The sequence below is a fragment of the Gastrolobium bilobum genome, unplaced genomic scaffold (assembly GCF_033153095.1).
Source record: "Gastrolobium bilobum isolate Gb01-03AN ecotype WA unplaced genomic scaffold, APGP_CSIRO_Gbil_v1 utg1051, whole genome shotgun sequence".
Lineage (NCBI taxonomy): Eukaryota > Viridiplantae > Streptophyta > Magnoliopsida > Fabales > Fabaceae > Gastrolobium > Gastrolobium bilobum.
In genome coordinates this window covers 208,577-230,827 of record NW_026897568.1, presented here as the reverse complement: position 1 = coordinate 230,827, position 22,251 = coordinate 208,577, and the positions used below count along the sequence as shown (strand labels likewise).

The following is a 22,251-nucleotide window of genomic DNA, read 5'->3' as shown; positions in this document are numbered from 1 at the left end:
TTGGATAACTTTATCTACCCGCATTTTTACCACTTAACTAACTTTTTAACTCCTTTTTTTATCAAAGGTGACTTTATTTCTTTTACTTCTGATTATTCTTCAATATTAAATCCCATTTACTAGTGAGGGGTTATTATACTCACCCCACCTTTTTAGAATTTTGTCCGCAAAATTAGGATCATACCTAGAAAACAAACTCAGGATATATCCGGAGAATATCATCCTCATGCTCCCAAGTAGTCTCCTCAGGTTTCCTACCTTCCTATTGAATCTTTATCATAGGAATTATCTTATTTCTCAACTTTCTTTCATCTCTGTCAAGAATTTTCCACAGCCCCACGGAAGTCTTAAAATCCTCCCGTATCTGAACCTCGTAAGGATGTACAACATGGAATTCATCCCAAATATCTCTTCGAAGTTAAGACACGTGAAATACATCACCAATACCAATAATTGTGGAAGATATCCCAACTGATAAGCAACCGGTTCCACCCTTTTATTGTCTGATAGGGACCGATATATTTGGAACTTAGCTTTCTTACTCCAAGAACACGCCCCACACCTGTCACAGGTGATAATCTCATAAAACATGCTCACCCTCTGCAAAATCCAGAGGTCGATGCTTATAATTATAATAACATTCCTGGAAACTCTATGCCTATTTAAATTAAATCTGATCATTCTGATCTGATTAGAAGTATCATGTACCAAATCTGGTCTAATCAATTGCCCCTCTTCAACCTCAGACCAACAAGTAGGTGATCTGCACCACTGGCCATACAAAGCCTCATAAGGTGTCATGCCCAAACTAGAATGAAACTATTATCATATTAGAACTCTACTAGTGGAAGGTACCTATCCCATGTCTTACCCTGCTACAGGGTACAGGCTCTCAGCATATCCTCCAGGGTCTGAATAGTCCTCTCTGTCTGACCATCAGCCTGAGGATGACAAGCCGTGCTCAGTCGCAACTGAGTACTGAAAGCCTGCTGCAATGCTCCTCAGAAGCGAGATTGAACTCCGGGTCCCGCTTGCTCACAATGCTCTCAGGCACCCCGTGAAGTCTCACAATCTCCTTCAAATAGAGTCAAGCCAACTGCTCTATAGTAAAAGTCACCTTCACTGGCAGAAATGGGCAAACTTCGCAATTCTATCAACAATAACCCATATAGAATCATATCCATCCTGAGTCCTGGGCAACCCAACAACAAAATCCATGGAAATACAATTCCGCTCCATAATAGAATATCCAGAGGTTGAAGCAAACCACCATATCTCTGGTGTTCAATCTTAACTTTATGACATATTAGACACTTCTCAACAAACTTTTCAATTTCATTTTTCATATCCAAAATCCTTATTTACATGTCTCATAAATTCTCAATTGTACATTAATTTTTCTACTAATCATACGATCTTACATTCATTGTACCTTAGCTCTTCCACTAAGTACACAACTCTTTATTTTTATACTCATACTTCATAGTATAAGCAGTAGAAGTCCATATGATGCAAAAACATATATATCATGTATGTGTGCTAACAGGTCTACTGACCTAAGAACGCATGTTTTACGCACATCTGCTACATGCATAAGAAGCATAAGGCATCTACCTTATACCCACACTCAGGAATTACCGTCTTGTGCAACTTCACACTACACTCAGGAATTACCATCTTGTGCAGCTCTACATTACACTCAGGGGTTACCATCTTGTGTGTAATACACCACATAACATACATATATATAAGAATGCATCATTTCAATAATCACATTTATACCTTGTTCACATCTTTCTTAAATCAGAATTTCTCTTTCTCTAATTTGGCACTTCTACGAGTCTTACTCAAAGAATTCAATTCTTTTAATTCGGGTATGTTCGGGTTACTTCCGAGAATCATTACTCGTAAGAATCATTCCTATAAGGAAATCCTAAATTTTCAGATAACCTTAATAGAGTATATTCTCTCTCTAGCCAAAACATCCAAGACAACCTCTTCCTTGTTATGCCACAAAGAAAGTATCTCACTTTTCTATAATCGATAGGGTATCTCACCTTTTACACTTTAATCAAGGCCCACTCATATTCATGTCATCATGAATATATATAGCTTATTTTCCTCAAATTGGAAAAACTTAGATCTTGTTTATCAATCCAACATCGCATCACCATGCAACCAATAATTAATTACACTGTGCACTGGGCACACCAGGACCACCCGATGAGTCCCAACTCAAAACAGTATCCACATGGCACTTCTAAAAGCCACACCTCTTAGGTTACATTCTCCAAAGGGAGGTCCATGCTACAGATTATTGGCCAAAGAACTAACAGGCACATTAGCCTTCCGTGTACCTCGTACACAAAAACAACTCAATGAGTCTCAATCAAGCAAATCTCCAGGCCTTCAGCCGTTACAAGATTGTTCATACCACTAGACCATTCTCCCAAGTTGTCGTGCCATCATAAGAATACCCATGCAACCAGGTCATTCCCCAGTCCTCCAGCCATCACGAGAATACCTATGCAACCAGGTCATTCCCCAGGCTAGCACACCCTCAAAGTAATATCCACAGGTGGCACTATCACAAATTTCTTTCAAAAATACTTTACTAGGTCTATCCACCTAATCCTTAAACAAGGAAAATTGATTAGACTCAACCTGCAAGTCTTTTAATTTTCATAACTCTGACTGGATTGACATTATCCTTTGTATTGAGTGATTATATTGTGTGCACTCAACCCCCAACTTGAGGCACTGATACAAGTGGTATACTTGCAACTCGTTCGATCCTTTTAAAACACTCATTGTCCAAGTTAAATACTATTCTGGTATCATATTATCAATTGGTACAACTTATCAATTCAATCACATGGTCGTTCAATCATCATTGGACCATTTCTAAAAGGAGTTGATCTCTCAGTTACCTCTAGCAGTTCATCACACGAATAAGTATTCAAACTTATGTTCTCGATCCAAGAACAAACAATTTTACTTTTGCAGTCAAAACAAAATAAGCACAAATAGACTCTCGTGCCTCTACCTGTTCCAATTACTGACATAATAATGCCACATACAGTCATGTATGCACCAAAAATCTTGACCTTTAACATTCCTATCTCATACCATATGAGATAAAACTTAGTATCACAATATCCATTATTTCTCCCAATTAGTGCATCAAAATTATCCATCCACTAAACAATTCTTCAAAGCATTCCGCTTAGAAAGTATTTCAACCATCTTTCATACCAAAAGTAGAACACAGATCCATCAATCGTCCTTAGTCCATCTCACTAAGTGAAGACATTTAGGTAGCGAAAATTCACTTCTATTACTCCCTCTTTGATTGTCTCTCTTCTTAACTTATTATCAACTTATTTAACTTGTAAATCTTTACTTCATTTATTCATCCAAAAAGTAGAGCCACTTGCTTTTCTAGGATCAGACTCTTTAGCATTCTTTATCTTCTGCCTTTTATGAAGATCCTTAACAGCACGACATTAATTAATCAAGGTGTGGAAATTTCTACAACCACAACTAGCAAGACTCTTTGCAATCTATCCTTAAGACCCTTTTTGAAATTTGACAGCCAATGACTATAAATTCAGCATAACCTGCTTGAAATGAGTATATTTAGCCAACTAATTAGACTTAACTAAATATAATCAACATACATGTCTTCCTGCACAAAATCATCATACTCATCCTTCGTCCTTCCCTAACATCATGGGAAAATACTTGTTAAGAATGTGCCTCTCAAACAAAGGTCAAGTAATAGCATAACCCTGCTATTCAAAAGGGCGGACAATATTCACCCACAAATCTATAGCATCACCCTTCAACATGTAGGTGGCACATAATAGTCTCCTGTTAACATCACAATCCATCACTCAAAAATCCTCTTTAAATTTTGAAACCAAGCAGCAGTAGCAACAACAACAGGGTCATAACTCCTATCAAAAGTAAGTGGTTGATGTTTCCTAAAAGCATTCATCTGTCTATCCTTACGCTCAGATTCACCATTTGGGTGACTGCTGCACATCAGTGCGTCGAGTATGACCAACTCTAGCAATACTAGAAGTATGATGGCTATTTTAACCTTCAGCATTAAAATCGACATTTACAATCCTGGCACCCTCTGGTGGTAGCGATGGTAGTGGAGACTAACTTCTCACTCTGCCATTTCTCATGGCTCTCAACTCTGCCATAATCTGATTCGTCAATATAACTGGTTGGCATCAATAATGTCATAATTATCTTCACTAAAGTCTCATTAGCTTGCATACTAACAGCCAACTTCGACTGCACATCCACCAAAGCAACAACAGTCGGATCCTAACTAGCGTTTGCATTAGATGCCTCAGGGTTACTTCGATTCTTAACCAAATCAGATAACATGATATCTAGCTATCAATCAGATGTTGCCTGAGTCTTTATAGGAAATACCATGACTCTGCACATGTTACACAAAGGAATGAGTCGATCAAACTCACACTAAGTGGTCACATATGCATTATCCTAGAGAACCTGGAAAATATCTCACGAACAACATAATTATTGCAATACATCAAGGAATTCCCTTTTTAAAACTGCTCTGATACCATAAAATGTAACGCCCCGTCTGCAGCCGATATATTAACATTCATATGATAGTAAGCGCAGCATGCTTTACTTAATTAGTGCGGAAACTAATTGAATAAATTATCTCTTTTTCCTTATGTATTGCAAACCTTTTCACTTCCATGGCAAAAATAAAACGGACAGCATTTCCTCTGTATTTTGGACCACTGGGGATAATTCCCACCATGATAATTTCAACCTGATTGACAGTTTGATATAATCCAGACATAAATCATATTACCTAGCCATCCATGGCGTAGGCTATCTCAGAATCATAACAGATCTCAAAATAATATCCATAGAGTTACTTACATGATTACATCAACCAACCAAAAGAGATGTAATCAAATAAGTAACCTAGACATATACAGACATAACTATCAACAGGGCATAGACATCTCCTATGCTCTCAAAATAATGACACGGCATATAGATACGTATCCAAAATAAATTCATGTCCAATACTCATCAACATATCAAGTCAATCCTGACTATCAGGTCAGGTAATATCTCTCGTCTGGCTTCTTGCCACGCTATGCCTCAACATCATCAGCTCATGTACCTGAAATGGTAATCCCCATAACGCGGGGTGAGATAATATAATTACCTCAGTAAGCCAGGGACCCTTCGAGGGCTCCTCCACCCCTAAGCTCACTTCTGGTATAATCACAGTATAAAAATCTATGCATGCAACAGAATATGTATGACAATGCAGTGTGCAATAACATAATCCTACTGGCCAGAGAATACAACAAGTATACATTACGCAAGGAAACACCGTCTTGCAACATACCGTATGAGGTAACACCGTCTCATACTATGCATAAGGAAACACCGTCTTATGCCTCACACACACAAGGAAACACCGTCTTGTGTGGCACACAAACATCCATACATAAACATGCACCATATATCATCATTTTCACATACCATATGAAACTACTAACCTCCCTCGGAGTTTGGTGGAACAAATGGGGGATTAGTCCCAAAGGATCGAAAGCTTACCTGGAATAGCTCTTTTCCAAGTCAAAGGTCCACAAGCTAACAAATGACCAACACACCTATCCACGGTGAATTTATCATAATTAAACATATATGCATTTCATATAATTTCCACATCAAACCATTGTTTGATACTCACCTCAATCTCAATTGATCACGAGTCTTGCTCAACATCCATACTCTTGCTCCACGAGTCCACTTGGTATTACACTAAAACCAAGGAACACATTTCCATTAGTATACAGCATTAATGTATGCATATGACACTATTCATGTATATGTTACTATTCACGTATACGGCACTATTCACGTATACGGTACTATTCACGTATATGGTACTATTCACGTATACGGTATACTAAATTTTCAAAATACATTTTCACCGTAAAATTCTCATCTGAACACTTTTCTCAACATGAGCTAAGCCTCAATCAAGCTCTAACATGCTCAATCAAATCAAACTTTCAAAATTAAAAACTATATCAAATCTTCCTCAAAACTCAAAGAAAATAAGGATTTCTCAACATAAACTTACCTAGAACGAAGGGGAAGGCTTACTTCAAGCTTCCATGGCTTCAAACTCCATCAAAATCCATAATATCCATGAAATCCGAAATTTAAAGGAGGAAGATCTCTCTCTACAGTGAAACCCACCCAGAAATACTGGTACCAATGGATTCCTCTCGAAATTTCTCACAAGCTTGGCTTTGGAACGAAGTGATTTGGAGGTCTCTAGCTCAAGTTATGAATTTAGGAAGATTTTCCTTCAATTTTTCTATTTTCCTTTCGTTTCTCTCCGTGCGCTCTGTCTCACGTCCATCGAAGAATCGCGAATTTAAGGTGAATAGTGACTTATTAGTCACTTAAGTCAGTTCACTTTACCAGCGGGTATAAGTTCATCTATCTACATACCCTCATTCATTACCAAACTTTACCCAATAGACTAGAATATTTTTCTAGTCATATTTCTATATTTACTTTCACTTTTTGGATAACTTCATATACCCGCATTTTTACCACTTAACTAACATTTTAACTCCTTTTTTATCAAAGGTGACTTTATTTCTTTTACTTTTAATTATTCTTCAATATTAAATCTCATTTACTAGTGAGGGTTATTATAGTTATAGGCACCTAGTATGTGTAATTGGCATATCTTTTTTTCATACTCATATTAATATGTATTTAATTCAAAAACTTTGATACATCGACAAACTAATGATTTTCTATTGATTTTAAACAGTGGATACATGGCGCCAGAATATGCTATGGAAGGGTTATATTCAATGAAATCTAATGTTTTCAGCTTTGGAGTTCTTTTATTAGAAATCATTTTTCAGAAAAGGAACAATGGATTCTATCTTTCAAAGCATGGTCAAAGTCTTCTTGTATATGTGAGTTTTGTTGCACTCATATCATTGAGAAATTGATGTAACAAAAGTGATAGCATGTGTTTCAAGTAGAGTTTCTAAATATTCAAATTTACATGCAGAGTTGGAGACTTTGGTGTGAAGGAAAAAGTTTGGAACTACTAGATCCAACACTGAAAAAGACATACATAGCCAATGAAGCTATGAAGTGCATACACATTGATTTGTTGTGTGTAGAGGAAGACGCAGTTGATAGACCAACAATGTCCATGGTTGTTGTTATGCTAGCAAGTGACACAATGTCCCTTCCTAACCCTAATCATCCTGGATTTTCAGTTGGAAGAAAGACCAAGGACGAAGAATCAACATCAAAGGCTTCCCACGACCCTTCTGTTAATGAAGTAACAATATCAAATATTCTACCCTAGTAGTGGATGTAAAAAACCAGTCCCCGACTAATAAGGGTAGAGGTTAGGACAATTCTTATACACAACCTTACCATTACATATTTACAAAGAACCTATTTCCTGTATCAAATCTATGACCTTTCAATCACAAAAGAGTTATTTTACAATCGCTCGAGGCTTGCTTTCTTACGTAATGGATGTAACACAATGAAAATTTTGCTTTGAAAATATAATACCCCTAACCCAGTTAATTAAAAAAGGGCATGTGATTAAACATTTAATCATGCATAAATGGGTTAAATTAAGTAAAAGACCTAATTAAATAAATTAGGGTTCCTTTTTACGTAAAAAGTACAACCAGTGAGATTTTTGGGGCAAAAATGGGTGTAGGAAAAATTACCTAGAATGCAAAAGTAAAGTTAGAAATATGACTGAAAAAATATTATAGTTCATTGGGTAAAGTTTGGTATTGGATGGAAGTGTGTAGATAGATAAGTTGTTACCCAGTTAAAGTAACTTCAACTTACACACCGTAAACTCCTTTATTTCTTTCCTCCTACGCACTGCCTTTCTTCTTCTCCTTCTCTGCATGTCGAAGTTCTTCCATGGGTGGGGTTGGGTTTCAAATTTATTCCCTTGAAGCATCCAAATGAAAAAGTCCATTACATGAAATCAATAGGAAATCATCCAATGAATCAGTTCCACCCCTTATTTTAGGCTGAAAATGCTTGTGTAAAAAGTTCTCCTATTCCCCTTGTGCGAGTTACTATTCATCAAAGAGAAAAATTGTGGTTTTTCATGGAGCTTTGCTTGGAGGTTATTCTCTAGGCTTGGTATAAGGGATTAGAGGTGAGAAATCTCTATTTCCATGGTTTAAATTTTGTGATTTAAGTTTTGAAATTTTGAAGTATGTTTTGGTGGAAATTTTGAGTTTGAAATTGGAAAATTGTGATGAATTAGTGTTGTGTAGTAAGTTGTAATGTAGAGTAATCATGAACATGTGTTTAAAAAAATTAAGAAAAAGTCCCCTTGAACCACCCTAGAATTCGGTCATGATAGGTATTTAGGGTTGATGTGCAAAAATTTAATTGCATAAATTGTGAAGGTTTGAATATAGGTGTATGTTGAGATTAAGTGTGAAAGTGAGATTACATAGTGGAAAATCCCTTGGAAACCTACCCTATGTGTTTCGGCCTTTAGGGTATTATTAGGGAAAATTATGTTAAAATTATTTTGATGATGTATTTAAGTCCTAATGCATGGTTTTAGTATGATTTGGAAGTTAAATAGTTTAAGACAAAATGAGAGGCACCTTAGCTCCCTTGTATGAGTTGCCATGACCTTGTGAACAAAAATTAGGCAAAGTTAAACTTAAAATTGTTATGAGAATATTTGAATAATTTAGGGGCTATGTGTGGGTTCTAGGAACTATGAGTTGTATCCATTGATTTGATGCAAAATTCTTGTCTTTCCCTAGGTGTTGATTCGCCATATAGGCCTTATGGGGCTAGGGAACGTTAACAATTATAAAATGGTAAAAAGGAAATTATGAAGGCATGGTCTTGACTTGCGTATTGGCATAGTTTTGACATAAGTGTAAAAATGGAAGTAGGCAATAAGATGTATGCCTTGTGTAAATTTCATGGCATTAAAGCATTTTATTGATTTTGTCTTGGATTTCTTTCTCTAGGTGTGCCTAGGGACTGAGAGGGTTTGAATTGCCTTGGAGCTAAATAGGTAACTTGTGTACAAGTGAGCAGGTTGGCAAAGCTTCAAGAGGTAAGCTCTATGTTTAAGGAGTCTTTTCCTGCTTGAGTGCTCCACCATGGTTAGTGAACTATGGTTGGATTGTATGATTGTATTTGATGTTTTGTATAGATGCATTCATATAGAGCTATTTGATAACATGATATGATTTGTTCTGATATGATTTCTGTATTGATATTTGGCCATTGATTGTAATGTACACTGATGTCTGCTTGGGGTCCTCCCTCGGGACTGACGATGTACGCCTCTAATATGTTCTGGTTCCGCTTGGGGTCCTCCCTTGGGAACACGTGCGCTGAGTTCTACTTGGGGTCCTCCCTTGGGAATGACTGCGTACGCCTCTGTTAGGATATGCTTTGTTTAGTAATGATATATGTTATATGTTGCTTTGTATACTCTGTATCTGACTCTCATGCAGGAGTGAGCCTAGGGGTATGGAGAATTCTCTATAAACCTAGAGCTTATTGAGATTTGTTATCTCACCCCTTTTTGGAGACATCATTTCAGATTCTCAGATCCCCGGTGAGCCCTCACGAGGCAGGGACACGACCCTTGGTTAGAGGTGTACGATAGACCAGATTTTGAGTAGCTGTAGGCTACTGCTATTTTGTAGTATATTTACGTTGTTTCGTATTCCATTATTTTGTGGATCATGATATCTGATCCTTTATTTTGTATATGGCCTGTATATGTTTTGTACATGTTTCCACTTTGATGCATGTACAATCGTGTATTCAGGCATGTTTATATTATGATGCAGTACTCAGTTATATGTTTACCTGTTGGATTTGCATGCTGTTAGACATAGTGGCACGGAGCCAAGTTATGCATGCGCCCATGGATGGGTATATGATCCTATATGGATATCTGGTAGTTCTGAAAGTATATACTATATAAACTGCCTATCAGGGTCCCTTGAGAGTGAGATTTGAAAATCTCCAGTTGTCCGATTTACAGAGGTTACTCTGTCCGATTTTCGTCTCCGCCAAATAAGAATTAAATTAGAAGAAGTATGCAATGTGTTATGTCATGTGAAAAAGGATTAAAGAAAAAAGAAAAAGTTAGCTCGTATTTTCGTAAGTTAAGTCTTCCGTTGTTTCTGTTTGTATCATATGTATGTTAATTGAACCGGCTCGAGATGGGAATGTTACAGAAAATACTAGGATTGTAATATCAATTACAACAAACTGAGCAGCTTCCTCTACCTATGATAAGCATTTTCAATTTTGGGATTGTGATCCTAAATTTTTTAGATATATACTCTCTTCGTATTATTAATTACATAATCTTGCTTTCAAATTGTTCTAAGTTTCTTTATTTTGGTTTGATTTCTGTCTTATCATGTCCCTCTATTTGAATTAAACTTTTCTCACACACCCCTCTAAATGCAATTAGACCCCTATTTGAATATTTTTTGTTAATACTTAATTTTAAAAAAAATGTAGCACAAAAGATCTACATGATCAATAATTCTAACCCATGAAAATTACATTTTATATAAAATTATTATATGATATATATATATATATATTATTACACTAGGGTAAGTATATGTACAAGAATTTTTTACCTTTGTACTTCATATTCAGTTTACCAAGTTTCTCCTTTAAATATTTTATTTTTCTTTTTGTCTTTCGCCAAGTATCGACGCAAGTATTGGGAAGACCCTTCCTTCAAGTATTTGCTCTAAACTTTTAGGGTAGGCATAACAAATATTTTATCGCCTAGCCCTAAACTAAAAAAAAATGTTTGTTTTGTTTTTTTTAACATAAATAAATCAATTTTATCAAACGCAATTTTTAAAAATATATTTATTAGTTTGTTTGTTATATACTATGTAGCACCGATACCGACACAGGACACGTGACACGATACGACACGACACTCCGACACGTAAATTCTAAAAAAATTAGATTTCGACACGTTAGGACACATTTTGATATCAAATAATATTTTTAATTTATGTAGTGTATATTATATTTAATATTCAATAATTTAACAAAAAAATAAAATTAAACTTAAAATATTCATCAATTTTGCAAAGAAAATTAAGATATCCTAAATATTTATATTAAATGGTAATTGTAATCCAACGAATCTAATAGTTGGAACTAAAAACTCAACGCAACGCAATCTTTGAACTTTTTTTGAATTTATATAATGTGTGTTGGAGTGTCGGAGTGTCGGTGAGTGAGTAAATAGTCACCATACAACTAACAAAAAATGGGGGGAAAATGGATGTAGATAATGTTTGAATTACCCAATCCATATTGTTTTCACAATATTAAAGACGCGTATGCTTCTTGACCAAACATGATGCAGATGTTCCATCGCATTTTGGTATATATCAAACACTTAATTAACATTAATCCAGTTATCAACAAGACAAATAGAGGCCCAAAAAATGGTTTACTTTTCCAAATGTTGACCAAGTATTAAAATATTTCATCATTTTCAAATGTTCACATAGTTTGTCCTCTGCAAATTACAACCTTACATTATTGATTTTTCAATGTGAGAATTTTCTATCCTACCTCACCTAACCCCACATGCTTTGTGATATGAAGGTGGTTATTTCAAGTTGAATAACGTAATATAATATAAATTACTTGCATGGTTTTGCTGAGTTTTTCCAATATTCTTTGAAGTTTTCGAATATTATGTGGGTTCAAATTTACTATTCTGTTTGGTCAAAAAAATCACGCCACAAGCAATCATTTCATGATTCTATGAACATCTAAAATTTCATGGTACATCAATGTCAAATGTTTGACAAATTGATCATATATTACCATGAAATCAAGACCTCTAAATCACTAGCCTCACATAAACTATGTTGATCAGACACAGAATGCTCTATCAATGGTTATTTACCATCAAATTGATGCTCCTTATTTACTTTGTTTCTGGTCAGAACAATAGCAATACAGAACCACTTGATTATAGATATGCTTGTTTGGACCAATCTTCTGTTCCTCCTTCTAACACATATCAAACCAACCTCAACAATCTCATCTCATCACTCTCATCTGATTCTGCTACAAGCAATGGTTTTGGGAATAGAACTTCAGGCAATGATCAAAGCAACATAGTTTATGGACTCTACCTTTGCCGTGGTGATGTTAACACAAGCCTTTGCCACTCATGTGTCCAAAACTCTAGCATATTGCTCAAGCAGCACTGCCCCAATAATGCTTCAGCTATTTTGTGGTACCCCTTTTGTCTTTTGAGGTACTCAAACCAGAATTTCTTTGGCAAACTCACCATACAGCCAAGGATTCCTATGTTTGATGCAAAGCAAAATTTTACCAGTTTTGGAGAATTTGACAGTGATGCTAGGGTTTTGATGAATGGTTTGATACAAATGGGTTCAGAGGCACCTTTAATGTTTGGGACACATATGTTCAATATAAATGGTACTCAGAGAAGGTATGGATGGGTACAGTGTAGCAGAGATATTACTAGTGAGGAATGCAGAACATGTTTGAGTAATATGCTTGAAGATGTTGAAAGTTGCTGTGAGGAGAAGAGGGTGTGGCGTGTCTTTTCTCCAAGTTGTATTGTGATGTATGAAACTCAGCCATTCTTTTTGAATGATACACTGCCCCAAGGTATGAGTTTATTTATTTTAGCTTTGACTTCAGTTCATGCTAATACTTTTTGTACTATTTATCTAGTGCCAATTTGCTAAGATCTATAAGATGCAAAGAATGAAAATTCATACCCTTAAAATCTGGATTGATGTTTAAGACAGTTTTCAAAAGCACTTTTTATTTTTATTTTTAGTTACAAATTGGTCTAAGGCCTAATATGGGGAGGATGGAGGTGAGCATATCTTCATTACTCACATAGTAGATTCTCCTTCACTGATCCATGTTAAGTTGAAATAATCCCTTACCAGTTAATCCACGTACTTGGTAGTATTCAGGATGCATATTTTAGTTATGCATATGTTTGCATCTCCTATTTTAAGCTACGTAGAAAATAAAGGCAAGTTCCTGAAAAGTTATATTTGAAAGACCTAAAATAACAAATGTTTCCACTTTTCTCAAAATTTTCACAATTGGAGCATGTTGTTCTGTCTTATTAACGCAGGCAAAGAAGGTAACAGCACAAGGTCGTGGATTACAATAGTCATTGTTGTAACTGGAACTGTAGTAGTAGCTCTATTGGCTTTCAGCACATACTTCTGGTGCTTGAAACGGAAAAAAGGTAAGCTCTAACTCTTAACAATTCTTGAAGCTGAGGCTATAAATAAATTAATGTTTGTGTTTGATAGTTTCATCTTTGCAGACAAACCAGCTATGCAAGAAGATGGACTAAATCCAATGTTTTCTCAAGATCAGAGTGACAAGGAGGAGAGTGTGAATTCTGACCTTCCTATGATGCCTCTGAGTACTATTCTGAAAAGTACAAGTAATTTTTCTGATGAATGTAAACTGGGGAAAGGTGGATTTGGCCCTGTCTACAAGGTAATAAATTAGGATATCTAACATGATATTTATTTGTTTGGTTTCTCCTCATGCAACATTTCTTACTAATTTGAAAAAATGTTTTAGGGTGTTTTACCAGATGGAAGGCAAATTGCTGTTAAAAGGCTTTCAAAAACTTCAGTTCAAGGAGTGGAGGAATTCAAGAATGAAGTAATATTGATTGCAAAATTGCAACATAGAAACCTTGTGAGACTGTTGGCTTGCTGCATTGAGCAAAATGAAAAGCTGCTTGTCTATGAATACATGCCCAATTCAAGCCTTGATTTCCACCTATTTGGTATGACTCCCAACCAAATGGAATATCTTAATACATATATTCATACATATTTAAAACCTTCAAGATACTGCAAAAACCAGAATAAGTGAACTCAACATCACATCTTAATCTAAAATCCTAATGCGATGAGTTTATGAGTTCTATTTATATCGTCCTCATTTAGTTCATTCCTAACCAATGTGGGGCTCCCTCACATTTGAATTTCCAACATTATGGATACTGCTTTGGTTTGAGTCATATTTCTTAAGAACTGCATTGCTTTATATTTTGCCATCAGATATGATGAAGGGTGCACAACTGGATTGGAAAAAGCGATCAAACATTATTAATGGGATTGCTAAAGGACTTCTATATCTTCATGAGGACTCTAGACTAAGAGTTATTCATAGAGACCTGAAAGCTAGCAACATTCTATTAGATCATGAAATGAATCCAAAAATCTCAGACTTTGGACTGGCAAGAACATTTGGAGGAGACCAAAGCCAGGCCAACACAATTAGAGTTGTGGGAACTTAGTAAGTATGAACTATTTTGCTTTCTTTCCACTGTTCAAGAATGCATACCCTGCCAAAGTCTTCACATGAATTACTTAAGAATGCATTTGTGAAGCACAGACACTGTTGTTTTGCTTAACCGGTATCCAATTTAAAAAATATATATCATCTTGTTTTGGAATGTTTGTGTGAATTCTGCTAACATTCCCTATATAACATTCCCAATATATATAGGGACAGGATCATCTAATAGCGATATAAGTTTCATTCTCAATCTTAGTTGTTAATTCTGCTAACATTTAATGGCTCACATGACTAATAAATTAGAGTTGTTAGATGAAAGCTGGATTAATGTTTCCTCTTCTCCGTTACTGCATCACTAAAATTGTGATTAATGATCTGTCTATGAATGATTGAGAATAATGTTAAATCAATACATAAGAATATCCATTTCCATATATATAACATCGTGTGCCACCATGTCTGTTTGTCCATGTTGTGTTTGGTGTCTGTATCTAATTAATTTTTAGCCTGCTTTAAGTAATGAATTATAAGAAAAGGTGATAAAGTTTACTGATATAATGATTTTGAGCAGTGGATACATGGCTCCAGAGTATGCTATGGAAGGGTTGTTCTCAGTGAAGTCAGATGTTTTCAGCTTTGGTGTTCTTTTGTTAGAGATCATCACTGGAAAAAAGAACAGTAAATTCTATCTCTCAGACCATGGCCAAAGCCTTCTCATATATGTAGGTTTCTTAATTTATTCTTGTATTCATTAAGAAAATAAAAAAATAAAAATAAGAGTACGAGCCTGGAGCCAAAGTTGTTCTTTTGTGACTAAAAAGTCACAGATTTAAATCTGGAAAACAGTCTCTTTGAAAATACGCAAGGATATAGCTACTGATAAAAATTTCCCTCACCCCTATTCTTGCTAGTCGGGATTTAATAAAGAGTGATTTAAATTACTTCTAACTAAAATCTAATACATTTACAATTACAGGCATGGAACCTGTGGTGTGAAAGCAAAGGTTTGGAATTGATGGATCCATTAATAGAAAAATCATGTGTACCAAGTGAAGTTCTCAAGTGTCTACACATTGGTCTATTGTGTGTACAAGAAGATGCAGCAGATAGACCAACAATGTCAAGTGTAGTTCATATGCTTGCAAGTGACACAGTGAGTCTCCCTAAGCCAACACGCCCTGCATTTTCTGTTGGAAGAACTGCCATTGAACAAGGGTCTTCATCAAATGCTTCTAAACATTACTCTGTCGATGATGTAACCATTTCTGTAGTGAGACCAAGGTGATCAATAGAAACTTGACTTGCTTTTCTTCTTAGCTTTTGTAGGATGGAAGGAATCTGTGTATGTAAGTTACTCCAAAGACAGAAAAGAAATTTTTTGGTAGAAGGCATAATTTTTGGCATCCATATGCATTTATTATGGGTTCTTTTATTTGTACACGAGGTTGCTAAATTATTTTTTACACTTTTCTTGTTTTAAAAAAATAGCATGTTGAAATGTGTGATTTTCTTTTTTCATTATCCAAAAATCAAGTAGTGTAAGAATTGTATAGCGAAATATGATTATTGATTTTATATCACATTATTGGGATAGTTTGATTGTTCTATAATTACATTGGAGGTGCGAGTGGGAAATGTTGTAATTACGTCGCTACTTTCACATAACATGGATAGGGTAAAGTAGGAGACATTTCTATTTCTCTCTTATACTTAGAATTATCACTTGTTTAGCTAACTCGTCTCTTACTATTTAGTTTTTTGTTTAGGTATATCTCGTACAAGTACTTGTAAATAAATAATTTTTTTTTTTTTTTTTGATAACATAAATAAATAATTTAACCTCAGAATTCAAGTTATTTGGTGAAGCTACATTAATTATTTTGTATTTTTTTAATATGTCCCCATACACAAGAGTTTATTGGGTTTAAAGGGTGAATTATGTATCAGACTCACTCTACCTGTATTAATAAAGCTATAATACAATGTAAAAAACTAATTCAACTCAAAAATTTAAGTTGGTTGATAACACTACATTTGTTACAATTAAGTTTAATTAATTGTTATCTGTAAAATATTTTTAGAAGTTTTCAGTTGAGTAATTAGTTAGCTTTCTGTTATTAGGTTGTTAGTGGAGTTTGTTATTTCGCTGACGTGGACTTTAGAGAGTTAGCTAGTATAAGTATTAGAACTTTACAAGTTCAATGTTTTTTTTACAGAACTATTTTCATTTTCAATGCATTCAGTTCGTAAGAACATTAATAGTTTTATATTTATTTAACAGTACTCTAATTGGATCAGTGATTTCTAAAATAATTTTTTTTTTGTATGAATCTATTTTATTTTATTAAATATATCAGACGATGTAACATAAGCTTGGGTGTAGACTTCAAAAAAAAATAGTGTACAAGGTTATTTATTTAATTATTAAAATATATACAAATTTATATAATATTCTATCAAGGGTTTAGAATATTTATTTATTTATTTTCTTTATTAATACATTTTTTTCAAATTGATTTTTGAGTTTAAATCACAAATTAAATATTTATTTTGTTTTTCTTATTAATAATAATTTTTTAAATTTTTTTGGTAATACACTATAGGCAAAAAAAATTAAAATATTACTATTTTAATAAATAATTACGAATACATAGTTATTTCGAAACTATTTACGAATTTATTGCACTCATTCACGTCCAAATTAAGCGTGACTCCCATTGTAACGCCCGACCACTTCAAAAATCAATGACTATCCCCACGTACTAACACGAGACTTTTCAGTGTGCTTTTTTCTCACTCGCACACTTCTTGGGAAAACTTCGCAGGAAGTTACCCATCCCAGAATTGCTCCAAGTCAAGCACACTTAACTATGGAGTTCTTCCGTTCCAGGCTACCGAAAAGTAGATGCATCTTGTTAGTATAGGTAGTACCAATTAATTCATATAAGTTATCCCAAACTGTGCAGTCTCATTCCTGCACAATCTTTGGAATCCCTTTCTTTCGGGTGTCGATTCGATTCATTCATGCATGTAACCCCCCGCTGGAAGCCTGTCAGGAGCCGCTCCTTGTCTGTGCCTCTTTGCCCCGGTGATCACTCTCCGCCCTCGTCAGCGCTCGGGATGTTACATCCAAGGCATTCAAGCCTAATTTAGGCGTGATTCATCTGGTGTTGACACGTGGCAAAAAAAGTCAACTTACGAACTATAAAACTTTAGAAAGCCATAACTTTTGACTCGGGTATTCGAATGAGGTAATTCTTTTTTTGATTCCACATAACTTTTCGAGATCTACGAATGACATCTCATTTGATATATTTTATCTCTCACAAACACAATTCAAATCTGCAATAATTGTATTACATAGTGTATGGCAAAAAAATCAAAATATTACTATTTTAATAATTAATTACGAATACATAGCTATTTCAAAACTATCTACGGATCTAATACACTCATTCACGCCCAAATTAGGCCACGCCTAAGTTAGGCGTGACTCCCAAGGCATTCACGCTTAAATTAGGCGTGACTCGTCTGGTGTTGACACGTGGCACAAAAAATTAATAGTTTAACTGTAAAACTTTATAAGGCCATAACTTTTGACTCAGGTATCCGAATGAGGTAATTCTTTTTTTGATTCCACATAAATTTTTGAGATCTACGCAATGACATTTCATTTGATATATTTTATCTCTCACAAACACAATTCAAATTTAATTGAATTGGCGACAATAGTAACCAACTCATAAAATTACAACGCAATCAGCTCCTATTAAATACAAAAACAATCAAATCCTATTAAATACAAAATGCAATCAACTTATTGGAGGTTATTTGAATTTTGAATTAATGTTATAGTACCATTATTGGACGTGAATGAGTGCAATATATTCGTAATTAGGTTCAAAACGACAACTTATTCGTAATTATTTATTAAAAAAGTAATATTTTAATTTTTTTTGCCAATATAAGAGTATCAATTCCAGTTTGATAAAAGTTTGTAACATAATGTTATCAAAAAAAAAAAAAAAAGTTTGTAACATAAATGTCAAATTCATGATTTTAAAACGAGGTAAACCTGTACGTGTCATCTTTACTTATGGAACTCTTAAAAGTTAATTTTATGGATTTTTATATGATTTGAATTAGAGTTTATTTTGTTTTGAAGGACACATATTTTTATTTTCATTTTGACTTTGTGGTTTTGGTTTTATGTAAGGATACCTTAATTATAAAGTTAAAAAAATCACAAACGAGTTTTTAAGAAATGAGCAACTTTTCTAGACTTGCATGCTCTCATTATGAGTTAAGTGGGTAAAATATTAACTTATTTTAAACAACATATTTAAGCCACTAGGTTGGATCTAGTGGTGAGGCATTTGGATAGATTGTATTAGATTATGTATTCAATTTTTACTTAAAAAAAACATACTTTTAACTGAACCAGTTTGACCCGCAAGTTAAATGGGTCAAGCTTAAGCCAACCTGTTTAACAGCCTTATCGCTTTTCATTAAAATCGACCTTATAACGAAGGAGTAATCAAGAATCGGATTAAAACAGTTTTGGTCAAAAATAAAAATTAGAGACTTGTTTCATTGTGTTCAGTTTTGTTAAAGAGTTCGCTTTTTCTTCAGTTACTGCAGATAAGTTATCTGCAGTAAGCCCAATACAACGTCATTTTGAGGCAGAAATCATGGTGTTTTTATAATTTTAATTTATTTCAGGGTTATAATAGTCTTTATATTTATAATTTTTTAAGATTTCAATACCAAAACGACGTCGTTTTGAGAATAAATGCAGATAACTTATCTGCAGTAACTGCAGAAACATTTTTCCCTTTGTTAAAACACAAAACAAAAACAGCCCGCTTAACAGCCCTATTGCTTTTCATTAAACCTAACCTTATAATGAAGGAGTAATCAAGAATAGGGTTAAAACAGTTTTGGTCAACAACAAAAATTAAAGACTTGTTTGATTGTGTTCTGTTTTGTATATTAATTAATAAAATTGGTGTTTTCTGTTGTTAAAACACAAAACAAAATAACTTTGTTCTATCCTGAAGATAGAGATGTCTAGCCCAATAGACTAGTAAGTTTCTTTTGGATCTAAGTGCTCTCTAAGGTATTTATAGTTTAGCATATCACTTTGCACAAAGAGCAAAGAACAGCTTTCGCGAAAGGGATGGTGTGTGTGCACAGTGACAGCATAACAGTAAGAGAGAAAATAATCATACTTGTAGGCTTTACCTCCTATTTATAGAGTTTACTTGTGGGTATTGAATTCTGGACCTTCTATGCCTCTTCCAGCAGCTCAAACCCATGTTTAATGCTGTCGTATTAGGATTAATATCTTTTATGGATATCCTCATTTAATTATATCAAATTTATATTTGGATTGCTCATTGTTGGGCTTGGTGATAAATAAGCCTCATATATGAGTCCATAATAGTTACCCCTCAGTCAGCTCGGTGTCCGGGCTGCCGGGGTGCATATAGCTTTAAGTATATCCCGACTTTCTACAAGTTTCATATCTGTCCAGATTTCTTGGAAAATTATACGGATTTTTCTAGATTTTCAAAAAATTACATTGATTCCTGTATCAGGGTTAAATAGAAAATTCTTCAGATTTCCCATCAAGACGCATTCGGGAATTTCCATTTGGGAATATCCAGGATTTTTATATTAGTTCTAAGGGGTAATATATCTATCATATACCTCGACAAATTGAATCTTCAACTTGCCGAGATATAATTTATATTGTTTTAATCCAAGTTGTAATCAACTTGGATTGCTTTCACTTCCTGATAATGAGTTTCCCCAGGTCCATCTTTTATCAACCCGGTTCATCTGCTCAATGTAAAGCTTACCATCACTTTGTTATGTGAGGAAGTATCTCTCTTGAAACCCGGCTCTTAGCCTTTGTATTATTTCTTATATCACAGTTCTATATGAACCAGGATGATCTCTGTCTGTCTGCAAAAATTATGGATCCGAGACAAAGGCATCATACTGTGAAAGCAATGGTGAAACCGTTACACGTGGTAAACATTGATATTATTAGCTGTAAGCAGCATATGTCGTATTCGTATTTCGTGCACATTAAATGCGCAAATCGTATCACCTATCTAATCATTGCTTTTAGGGGTGAATTAGCGCTTATGCCCTGACCTTTGCTATTCGAAACGCCAGCGGTTACTCTCACTATTCACATTCCCCCCTTTTTCCTATTCAATGACAGCAGTTATACTTTGCTATTCATATTTCTTTCTCAAGGATTAATCGTTTCTCAAGGGTTTTCACTGCGCTCTTATCTTCCCTTTGTAAAACACAAAGTTCTGGCATTTGGCCTTCTTCATTTGCAACGCATTTGATCTCCATTCCCTTCTTGTTCAAGTACCTTCGTTTATGCTTCAAACCTTTCATCTATTTGTTTATTTTGGAGATACTCAATATTTAGTGTTTTGTATGTTCACCTTGAACCTTGAATCTCTTTCGTGCGTTTCTGAATAGTTGTAAATTGCTTTGAGTTTCTAGCGTTTATGGGAAGATATTCATATTATCTGTTTGAAGATTCTGGGTTCATTACCATAGTTCTTTTGTCCCCCTTTGTCTCGGAGTAATAAGGTTATTGTCTTATTCCTTCCCTTTATCAATGAGAGGGAAGAAAAATCCTCAAGATGTTGTTTGTGATGAAGCAGAGCTTCTCAAGAAGATTCCTCCTGGTTTCCGGTATTCATTCTGGGAAATGCCCAGGACTGAAAAGGAGAAACGCAAAGCAATGGTTCGTGGATATCGTGGTGGAAGTAGCAGAAAGAGATCCGGGTTATCAAATCCCCGGATTTGTGGGAATCCTGGTGGAAGGGGTCGAGGTATTATGGGCCGGAGTAAAGGTCATCCTTTGGCAATGCAACCCTTTTCTATATAGTTGAACCTCCACCACTGTATACAATGTTGCATCTCGGATTAATTTCTTGGACTCCACTGAATCCTTTGGCAATGTGCCATTTTCCAGGTAAGCAACAATTGGCTGCCTCAATCTTCTGATGACGTAATTACCATTATGCAACTCGACTGCACTATGTTGTGCTGAACCATGGTTCTGTGATTACTCGGGTTCTTTGTACTTGCCAATTTGGACAAGATATTAGCTCTGTTGTTCTCTCCTTGAGGAATATGAGTGATCATAACTTTATCAAACTCGGATATAATTTCTTTCACTTTATTTAAATATTTCATCAGCAGATGACCCTTGGGTTGATATTTCCCATCAACTTGTGAAGTGACAAGCTGGGAATCACTAAAAACTTTAACTATTTTTGCCCCATGCTTTTTTACCTGCATCATACCAACTATCAAGGCTTCATATTCTGCTTGATTATTTGAACTTGAAAAGTTCAGATGTAGGGAGTATTCTATTGAAGCCCCTTCCAAACTTTCAATTATGATTCCAGCTCCACTCCCTTTATTATTTGATGAACCATCAACATAAACCTTCCAGATGTCGTCCTTCTTAGGGCTTCTTCCATTAGATGGAGTGAGCTCAATTATAAAGTCAGCTAGTGCTTGAGACTTAATAGGATGCCGAGTTTCATAAGTTATATCATATTCAGAGAGTTCTATTGCCCAGTTAGTCATCCTTCCAGCCAAGTTTAGCTTACGCAACACCTGCCATATTGTCTAGTTAGTTCTGACTATTATTTGATATCCTTGAAAATATAGTCTTCTTGTTGTGGTAAGTAAGGCAAATGCCACCTTTTCTAACTTTTGGTATCTCAGTTCAGGGCCTTGAAGAGC

The 22,251-nt window shown here is 34.9% G+C and overlaps 2 protein-coding genes across 3 annotated transcripts; both read left to right on the top strand.

Moving 5' to 3' along the window:
- Positions 1 to 7,201: 7,201 nt before the first annotated feature.
- LOC133308181 (cysteine-rich receptor-like protein kinase 25) lies at positions 7,202 to 13,395 on the top strand. The gene is made up of 3 exons (XM_061508783.1): positions 7,202 to 7,399; positions 12,087 to 12,783; positions 13,268 to 13,395. The coding sequence occupies exons 1-3, from the start codon at positions 7,202 to 7,204 to the stop codon at positions 13,393 to 13,395; spliced, it is 1,023 nt and encodes a 340-aa protein (XP_061364767.1).
- On the top strand, positions 13,308 to 15,745 carry LOC133308190 (G-type lectin S-receptor-like serine/threonine-protein kinase B120). 2 transcript variants are annotated; one of them, XM_061508793.1, is made up of 6 exons: positions 13,308 to 13,384; positions 13,452 to 13,644; positions 13,732 to 13,942; positions 14,220 to 14,457; positions 15,032 to 15,182; positions 15,437 to 15,745. In XM_061508793.1, the coding sequence occupies exons 2-6, from the start codon at positions 13,477 to 13,479 to the stop codon at positions 15,743 to 15,745; spliced, it is 1,077 nt and encodes a 358-aa protein (XP_061364777.1). In that variant the 5' UTR covers positions 13,308 to 13,384; positions 13,452 to 13,476. The 2 variants fall into 2 exon arrangements, with proteins under 2 accessions (XP_061364777.1, XP_061364776.1); XM_061508792.1 differs by having other exon boundaries at positions 13,377 to 13,644.
- Positions 15,746 to 22,251: the final 6,506 nt, after the last annotated feature.